Source organism: Synchiropus splendidus, chromosome 1, assembly GCF_027744825.2.
Source record: "Synchiropus splendidus isolate RoL2022-P1 chromosome 1, RoL_Sspl_1.0, whole genome shotgun sequence".
NCBI classification, from domain to species: domain Eukaryota; kingdom Metazoa; phylum Chordata; class Actinopteri; order Syngnathiformes; family Callionymidae; genus Synchiropus; species Synchiropus splendidus.
The window spans coordinates 66,738,919-66,748,958 of NC_071334.1; the positions used below are offsets into that span (position 1 = coordinate 66,738,919).

At 39.5% G+C, this 10,040-nt stretch overlaps 1 protein-coding gene across 1 annotated transcript; it reads right to left on the reverse strand.

The window, feature by feature from the left end:
• Window positions 1-1,429: 1,429 nt before the first annotated feature.
• LOC128764723 (sodium/hydrogen exchanger 2-like) lies at window positions 1,430-9,554 on the reverse strand. The gene is made up of 13 exons (XM_053874774.1): window positions 9,065-9,554; window positions 8,668-8,993; window positions 8,436-8,573; window positions 7,071-7,321; window positions 5,272-5,489; window positions 5,005-5,204; window positions 4,169-4,258; window positions 4,033-4,103; window positions 3,788-3,955; window positions 3,599-3,704; window positions 3,179-3,295; window positions 3,013-3,103; window positions 1,430-2,935 (listed from the first exon to the last, which is right to left on the reverse strand). The coding sequence occupies exons 1-13, from the start codon at window positions 9,345-9,347 to the stop codon at window positions 2,583-2,585; spliced, it is 2,412 nt and encodes an 803-aa protein (XP_053730749.1). The 5' UTR covers window positions 9,348-9,554; the 3' UTR covers window positions 1,430-2,582.
• Window positions 9,555-10,040: the final 486 nt, after the last annotated feature.

A 10,040-nucleotide genomic window follows, 5' to 3' on the forward strand; every position in this document is an offset into this window, starting at 1 on the left:
TTTCCTGAAAATGTCAGAGGTTTTAAAGTGCTCTGATCCGCAGACGACGACCAATTTCAGCACAGGCTCTTTAAGATGAAGGTGATTTATTAGGTTAATTATGATCAGAAACTAGATCCTGTTATCCAAAACAATTATGTTTGAACGCTCATAAATAAAAACAACCCAGTGACTAGTTTTTTATACGCTTATCAACTAGCTGTCAAATTTTCTTTTCAATTTTACTTGCACATTCCTGTCTGTGTTGAGAAAAAGACATAATTGAAAGCTTTTCTGCTGAAAAACAAAACCTCAAGGCCTGTTTTTATTGTATTTTCATCACAGTTTTGGGAATCTTTAATGGCTATTTAAAGTCGGTTTTAATTTGCTTCTTCCAGACTTATTCCACTTTTATTGTGGAATAAAAAAATATAGATTCCTCAATAAATGTGTAGTAAATATTTATTGTTTTTTGATAATTGATAGTTAAGCTACTATCATTTTAGGCAGTGAAATGAAAACATTTTAACTTCCGGTAATTCTTGTAAAGAAAAATCCTTTGTTGTTAGTATCAAGGATTTTTATTCTCAGCATGCAGCTGGAAAGCATATGATCAGATGCTGCATGCAGCTGGAAAGTATATGATCAGATGCTGCATACACTGACCCTGGCTGCCATGGTTGCAGTGTGCCATTACATTCTTTCCTCAATGCATCGCAACTGAAGAGATTCATCGTGACGTGGATGAGAATTTGTGACACCGTTACGTGTAGCAAGACTGCGCTGTAATTCACACTGTACTCCATGCAGTTTTGCCATATTCGCAAGTTGAGTTGTTTGTTTGCTGTTGCTGTTTTTGCAATGCAAACAGTAAAAGCATATTGTGGATCCTGTCAAGTCTTGTTCATTCAACCTTCCACATAGTCGTGTTAGTCAAAAGTTACAATAGTTGTCATCAATATTTTAGGGATAGTTCACATCCCTACAGAGTACGCTGTGATAAACATGACGAAAGATGACAAAACAGCTTGACTGACAGGGCACAGAGCCCTGCTGCTGTGAAAGGGCTCTAAGAATGGCCACTTTTACTAGCTATAGACCCCACGCCCCAGCTAATAAACCAGCTTTTTATAAGTGACCTGAGAGAATGTGACTTAACTGCACCTGATGTGAATGTGTGAATGTACTTTAAGGATCTGTTTTGGAGCTTGGGTCTCAGGTGGATGCATTTAGAGCAACTTTGTGGCATGAAAATAATTTGAGGTGCTGAACTTCTGAGTGAATGTTCATTCATCCTGTGCACCCTTGAAAATCTAACATAGCAGAATCACTAAAATGCCCAGGAAATACTTGCCCTCGTTGTTTTTAGTCTACAACCTTGTGTTGTTGGTGCAGCTGCCCAGATAGAGTGAAGACGAGAAGACATCGCATCCAGCTTATTGTTGCAGACAATTAGAGAGTTTAATAACCGGATCAATGCCTTTTAAAGTGGAGGATAATGGACTAAATCAATGCTCAGTCTTCATTGTTGTCTGAAAGTGAGAGCAGGCAGTTGTGGGACTCAGACGCTTAAGTGTTTAAATTAAATCATGCTGACATGACTCCTTTGTAACATGCCTTTGATTAACCCCCGTCTGTAGACACAAAGAAAGAAATGGCTTTCATTTTTGGAAATCTCTTCATGTACTTTGTCTCCTTCAAAAGTAACCTTTGAAAGTGTTTCTGTATTGACGCAGGGCATTAGTCTTTTTCTGTGGCTGATTAACGAAGGGTTTTTTTGTTTTGATTTTGTTTGTCCGCCACTTTGGAAACTCAAGCATTAAATTACGTCCACATCAAGATGCACCCGAAGGTAGAGACAATAATGATGACAAAACACTTGACATTTGAATCACACAAATTTAAAGGTTACATTTTGAAAAGGCCTTGAAAAGAATATTAGTTTAACTGAGCTAAAAACAACAAATAAAATAGCCTAGTGGTCAACATGAGGTGCTCGTCCCACTGGAGATAATCCACCATCACAGGACCTCAGGAGTCACATTCCCACTCACACCCTGAGCTCTTCTAAAACTGTAGTCCAGGGATCACACACCGGTCCTTGAAGGGCCTCAGTGGGTGCAGGTTTTTGTTCCATCCAATCACCATCTCAACTATTAGGGGTCCGAAGACTGCAATGAGCTCATTGTCAGTCTGGTACCGATTGTTTCAGCAGCGGATCAGTGTGGATCCGTTTGAGACCTTCACCTTAGTCCATGAGAAAATGAACTTCACCTCAGATGAAGAGATGGAGATGTGCCTTTAAGGGAGAACCTTGACCTCTGCGCCTGCTACAACTTCACCATTCCAATACTGAGATGACCACAATCCATTTTTTGTCCTCCATTTTCTTCAGTGCTTTCCAACAATCCAAGGTGGTGCACAGGAGCACATGTGCTTGTGGAAAAAGAATTTCCTGTAGTAAAGTTGGTTAATCCAGAGCTGTCTTGAGCTCACTTTGTTCAGTAAGTTCAGCAACAGTTGTGTTTCATCTGACCCAATCTAGCCAGAAAGATTCATCTGATAAAGACATAGAAATAACTTTTCTTTAGTTAAAGTGCCAGTCATTTTGATCCTGATGTTGATCTAAACAGAGGATTTCTAGCTTCGTCCTCCGTCATGTTCTCTGGTGTCCAACCAGAAGGCCTCGGCAACACAGGAGAACGCACCACATCATCCTCGGGTCCTGGGTCATCCACATTGACCTCTCTGTCTGTGTAGCTTGAGAAGCGCTTCATGGAGGTGGGACCTGCTCCTGTAATGTCTGACACTGGACTCCGTGCGTTCCTCTCCTCCACGTCAGGATGTCCGGACGCTCCACCAGTAGCGCCCATCTCTCTGATAGTGTTCAGCCTTGTCATAGAATACTCAGAGCGAGTGGACGAACGAGGGAGTACACCTGAACGAGCGCTGCCACCTGACAGCCATTTTAACGTCTCATTAATCCTCAAAGAACTTGAAGAAATAAAAGAAATCGAATACGTCAATACTCACCGACTGATCTTTTCCGGAGCGCAAAAGCTGTCTCCAGATCTCCAGGCTGGAGGGAAAAGTACTTCTGAGACCTCGATACCTTCTGTGCAGGCTGGACCACAGGTTTCATCAAAGTTACAGCCAAACAGAAAAAGACTTGTTATTCAGTCAGTGTTTTTCAACCCACCATCTCTCTAAAACTTCCTGGACGGATGCTGCGTCTGATGCTGGCATGCCGGCGCATCAGAATCTCTCGTGCTGGATTGTCTTCTGGTAGGTTATACTTGTTGGTGTATGTCGTCGTCTGGATGGCAGGGAGGGAGATTATCATTCAGCACGCTTTATCTTACTTACTTGGAAACATCATGTTGAGTTGTCCTCAGGAAATAAGCTCAGGCTAACTTCACTTCACCAAACCTTGCTCACCTTGCACATAAAAACTAGTGGTGGGATTCGATTAAAAAAAATATCTAAAAAAAACCCATTGGGTTTTATCCGCAATTCATTGTGATTTCAATATTAGACACCAGAATGATGACATGAACCTTTTCTTTCAAAAATGCAGGTTCCCTCTCTTCTGACGACTAACTTAACAATGGAACATCACCTTCTGTCTGATCTTATACATGTGCTTTGACAAAATATTGTGCATCTTTGTCACATCCCCAGGCAAAAACCTCCTCTTGGGTCGAGCTGCTTCTTTCCGCTCATCACTGAAGAAGCAGAGACAAACGTTAATGGTTCACGTCTGTAATGGAAACTAAGATGGAGAAGCATGGAAAAAGAGGAGACTTACTTCAATGAGACGACAGATGGCGCTGCGCTGATGTCTCCCATTGGTGTGTCAATAAGTTCAATGGCACTTTGCAGCTCCAGTTTCTTGTACAGAGACACTATACTGGACTCTGCCTTGTTGTCTCGCAGCAGGATGCGCCTCAAAATCCGGTCATTAAACTTTTTAAACCTGATATCAAGCAACACATCCCCATTATACAAGTTATTTATTCATAAACATGAGGTTTATTTAGTTTCCAATCCTACTTGTCTTTCCAGTAGTAGTGGCTCCACTGACCACAGAGGTCCTCGATGCCACAAACAATGTGCTCCATCACCTCAACAGAAAAAAACAATAAGTAAATTGGTATTTCTTGTTTGCGTAGTAACAGGTGACTCTTACCCTGTTGTGAATCTCAACATTAATGGTGTGCAAATCTTTGTTGGTTCTCCTGATGTTTATGTATTCCACTATTGGGCGGATGCTGATTCCCTGGTGAGCAACAAGTGATCGTTGGTTTCACAGAAAAAGAAAGGCAAGCGACAATATCTATCTATCTATCTATCTATCTATCTATCTATCTATCTATCTATCTATCTATTTATCTATGTATCTATCTATCTATCTTTCTATCTATCCATCTATCTATCTATCTATCTACCTCTATATAGCTCATTGACTTTTTGTATTGCAGGTTGTGCAGTGTGACACGCTCATTCAACTCTGGATAGGATGAGATCACAATTGATGGCCCCTCACCTCTTACAACAATTAAATTAAATGGAATTTCCCCAAAGTTGGCTAAATAAAGATATCTTATAATATATTACATGTATTTAAATGGTCAGTTTTAGGCATGGATGTTTACGCCGTTCGACCAGCTTTGTGTTAAGTGCTCAAGATTTGTCTTTGTCTCAAGACCACTTCTATTTCCAGTCTCGGTCTCAAAAGGATTTTTACTCTTGTTTTGGTCTCGGAATGGGTGGACTCAGCATTCTATTCAAGAGTAGTCAAGACCGACGGAGAAAACTGTAAAGGTAAAAGAAGGATTCTGGATTTTTGTTCAGTTTAGTTTAGTTTTTCCTTTGATATTTATCCTTATATATATATACTTGGTCTTGGTCTTCTCTCGGTGTCGATACTCTCCAGTCTCGATAATGTCTTGATAATGCATATTTTACACAAGATATTTCTAATCTTCTTTTTGTTTTCATCCATTCATGTTAATTTGTACTCACTTGAATGAAGACTGTGAAAATGATGATGGCGATTGAAGCGGTGACAAACAGGTTCTTGCGGTTGATGGTGTCAGGAAGGGTGAAGACCAAAGCAAAGCAGATGGCCCCTCGCAAGCCGCCATAGGCCAGACCGCACTGGTCCCTGAAGTTGAATGGTATAGTCCTAAACGGGTTGATGATCTGGGACAGAACCAGGATTCCTGCGGGGGACAGATAACCAGATTCTGTTTATTTTTTTGGCAAATATAAGTAATTAACGTCTCTCACCAAGTCCTCTCCAGATGAACGCGAAGAGCAATGTGAAGAGAATGTAGGCCCAGTTCCACTCATGTTCACTGGTAATGGTCACCACACCCAGGAAAAAGAAGATGAGGGTCTCGGAGATAGCGGCCAGCATCTTGATCACATGTCGAATGGTGGTGCAAGACCTTTGAGACACGTTCTCCTCCACGTAGTACTTCATGGTTATAGCACATATTATAATTCTGCAGAAGCCAGGAGAGTCAGACTTAAAGCGGGTAAAAAAAAAAAAACTGAAAGGATTTTAAAGTTTCTGAAGAAGGGTCATGGAGGAGCAATTATATTAGGAATAGCAACAATATTGTTTATAGCGAAGTTGCTTTGTACGATAAATAAATAAACAGGGAAAAGTACAATAGGATTTAAAAAAAATAAAAACTTCATACTTTAAGAGAAAAGCCATATAACTACTCATCAATTTGATTTAAAGACACAACGAAGATATTTAGCAGGTTGAGGAGGAACTAAATCAAGTCCATAAAAATGAAAGTATATATTTTTTCTTTAACATTAATATAATTTGATCACTTACATATGAGGGTCAAATTCATTTAGGAAGGCAGTCATGCTTTGGGTTGAGTCTAATGAATCATAAAATGTGGGGGGGAAAAATAAAATTATAAATATAAAAAAAATAAATAAAGTGTTCACACATATGTGAATTGGAATAGAAAGAAAAAATAAGAGACTACCACAATGGCTTCATTGTACATCTAAGTGTAACCAGGCGGGGAAAATCAGCGTTCATTTCAACGTTAGTCTGTCTTTAAGAATAGTTGACTACAACTATGATGTCATTTTGTAGTTTTATGTAGCGTCAATATTAGATTCAACGAACTGATGGGTATCCTACGGAAGCTTAGAGCTACTCAGAGCTGCCCATAATACAGTCATGTTTTAAAATAGCGTGATGCAGATCCAAAATATATGTACCCTAAATGGCAGGTTTGAGCTTCCATCGATTCAATGACAAGTAGATTTTTCTTCACACTAGAGGGTGCTCTTGGATAGTGTGTTACATCCGCATTTTCCTTATAGAGGGATTTCCATTCGTCTGATGGAGACACACGCATCCCTTGTTGTCTGGTGCCTAGATTCTCTCAGGTCAGATCTTCACTTTATATATATATACTTCACTTTATATATATATATATATATATATATATATATATATATATATATATATATATATATATATATATATATATATATATATAATGCTGTTTGTGGTTGTAGGGCGAAAGCTGTGAGGGAATGGCATCGTGGCCTGATAGGATTTAAATGTTCTACAGGTTGGGGCATGCAGCAGATTCGGGCTTGTCATACCTGCTGAGACAATATTTGCTGTGGATCCTACTACTTCGTCCCAAAACGTGTTCCCATGCAGCACTTAGTCCTAAACACAACCCAATTTTTTGAATATATATATATATATATATATATATATATATTTTTTTTTTTTTTTCATGTATATTTTCATATATATTGACATGTTAAAAACAAAAAAAAATTATATATATATATATATATATATATATAATTTTTTTTTTCATGTATATTTCATATATATTGACATGTTCTTAGAAACAAAAAACGTATTTTGTAAATGGCCTTTAAAGTAGTAGTTAAAGCAACATTCTGTTTTGCCTGATGGTAAACTTTTGAACTTTTGTAATACATCCGGTATTGTGGATATCTAGTAAGAGGCCACACTAGATTTTTTTTTTTTTTTTTTTTTTTCAGAAGTGCAATGATTTCCCACTCACGCCAAGACGCTGGAGATGGCGAATAGCTCAGCCACCAGGTAGGCCAAGTAGCTGTACATGATCACAAAGAGAGGCTCGATCTGACGGACATTGTGAGTGAATCGTGTGGTGAAGGCTGCCACAAATCCAAACAGCAGACCGAAGAGAAGACCTCCGACCCCTACGACAAGGAACCGGGCTATGCCAAGAAAGACATCGCTGGATTCAACACTGGGCATGTCTGCCACGAAGGAGAACATGCTGTAGAGCGCCTGCAGAAAGACACATCAGAGAATATCAGAGGTAAATCATAGAGGTAATTGTCTTGTTAACTGTCGGTCAACTTCTTTTTCAGATGCAAAGTGGCTGAGCTGGTTTAACGACCCAGTTCTTGAGCATTAGCTACAAGCGATGGCTGGACTTCCTGCACTTGCATGCTTCGACTGTGACATGCTGGAAGACTCAACTTACAGGGATCACGATGAGCAATGGAGTCCAACAAGTGAGCGCCCAACCACTGCAGTTTCAGTGGGGGTGGAAAGTGATGTTTCCACCCAGAAACTGGAGGAACAAGACCAGAAGCACGCCGCAGTCTCTCATTCACACACCTGCCATTTAGCCTGACATATATGTGTTATTCATTCCTACATTATTTTTCCTCTACATGATGAGATTCAGTACACAGCTTGAAAATTGTCGCAGATTTTTTTTAAGCATTTTAAAGTCTACATTTTTAATACCATTTTAGTATGATTTCACATTAACCGTGTCCACACTTTTTAAAGCATTGAACCACTGAAATGGTTGTTAAAATCCAGATTTAGAGCACTGTTTCAAGAAGCCTCATCAGCCCATCACTGGGTTTCATGAAACTGTTCTAATTTTCAAAGGCCACTTGATGGCATTGTCTACTGTTGAGCTGCAACTAACAACAACAATTAATAGACTAGAACAAATTGAACTTGTCCACAAGTCTAACATGACTAAAAAAGAAAAGGAAAAAACTGTATGTTTGCTGTTTTGAAACTCTATATTTTAATTTTCACTGATCAAAATGTGATGTGAAAGGTATGTTTGATCTTTGATGCGTTGCATACATCGCATGAAAGATTAAATGATTTGGGGCACTATGGTTGCAGAGTGACAGCCATTTCTTCTCTTATTGCGCACATGCGGAAAACGGTTCAGTGATAACATGACTCATGAATCTGTCAGTGACTAAATGAATTGTTGTATATCATCGAGTCCTTGTCTGGTGTATACCTCACATCCCTTTTTTTAGCAAGGAGAGCGACCTACTGACCTCTGGATATCAGGACCATGCTTCATGAAATCACATCAATCACCAAGTGATAGAAATGAATGGACTTTTTTGGGGAAACTCACCACTGTGACAGCATCATTGAAGAGTCCCTCAGCAAATATCACGATATACAGCTGCTCATTCACAGCAATGTCATCAAACACATTTAGTGCCGCCACAGGGTCCACAGCTGAGATGATGGAGGCAAACAATAAATTTTCCTGGGATGATTAAAAAAAGAAACATTAATACTTTTTCATTCAGTCACTGCTGTGGTTAATCTGAATCATATCACCATTGAAGTTGCTTACTGACCTGCAGGTTAATATCCTGGACACCAAATGCCTCAATTTGACAGATTGCAAACAGAGAAAGCCCAATACCAATGCTGTTCCACAGAGTTCCCACCACGGCGTACCACAGCACCGTGCCCACGTTCTCAAAGAAGGGCCTGGTAGGTATGAAGTAGCCATTTTCCAGGACGATGGGGGGCAGCATGTATAAGAAGAAGACATTGGTTGATAGAACCGCGGGGGGTTCCTCTTTCACTGAGTGCATGATGGCACCAACGATGAGACCAATGGAAATCAGGAGACATGATTCAGGGATCCAGATAGTGATTTTATGGTAAATATGGAAACCTAGAGCGACAGCAAACATGAAGCTACTCAGAAACTTAAACCATTTCAAGCAAAGAAGAAGGTGAACGTACCGATTTTTGCAAAGGAGGCCAAGAGTACCCACAAAGTGAACTCAAATGGGACCTGTATGCGTGGGTAGTCCATTGTAAACACGGGAAGGTGAGCCCTTTCTTCATCTGGAAAGGCCTGGGGTTGGTTGATTTCAGGGTCAACAGGTCCAAAAATCGGGACGTTTGTTGGTGCTGAAGTTTTCGATTCATCAATCTCGCTTTTCCCTCCAACGCAGTAGAGGGCAAGGATCAAGAGAAGAAAGACCAACCCTTGTCTACATGCAGGGATAATTAAGAAAGCCATTTCTTTACGCCAATGCAAGTTTGAGTCAAAAAAAAAAAAAAGTTAAAAAGATTAAAAATCACAGCATTGTGGGAGGCTTTTTTTGCATGTAATTTTGTTCATTTCCAATCTTGTCAGTCCCTTCTGCAATTTGTAATGAAGGTATTCCCAAACAAAGTTTCCATTTTCAATCTCCAGAGATTTAGTCCTTTCGTAGCTCGATCAGTTGCAAAGAATTTCTGGTTTGACAGTTGTCAAACCTGCTTGCCACTAAAGCTACTCCTGCTGGGTGGAGCTCAAAGGGGCCATGTTTTTAGGGAAATCAATGACACAAATGGCTCTTATGTTTGGTCAAACATGAAATTTTATTTCATCAGAAGTCAGCAGAATCACAAATTCACTTAGTAACTTCTTTTTCATACATGCGGAAGTTTATATGGGAAAAGCTGTGGTTTCAAATGCCCACCACGTGAGGGCGGTAAAAACCTGGATTTACGTTGGTCGTTCGGCCACGCAGAGCAATTCTTTTGAATTACTGATTATTTTTTTAATATGGCTTGTTTTGATGTAGAAAAAGTCAACTTAGTCGACTACTACTGATGTGAAAATGATTAGGAAAAATACTACTACTACAAAAAAAACATAATAATTAAAAAAAAATAAAAATAACTGAGACATTTATGTCTCTGTATTGTTGTTATTTAATGTACATTC

Coding starts and splice junctions, on each gene's coding strand:
- LOC128764723 (XM_053874774.1), bottom strand. CDS start 9,347: ATGGCTTTCTTAATTATCCCTGCATGTAGACAAGGGTTGGTCTTTCTT. Junction 3,956..4,032: donor CACTACTACTGGAAAGACAA/GTAGGATTGGAA, acceptor GCTTGATATCAG/GTTTAAAAAGTTTAATGACC. Junction 2,936..3,012: donor GCTCCGGAAAAGATCAGTCG/GTGAGTATTGAC, acceptor AATGGCTGTCAG/GTGGCAGCGCTCGTTCAGGT.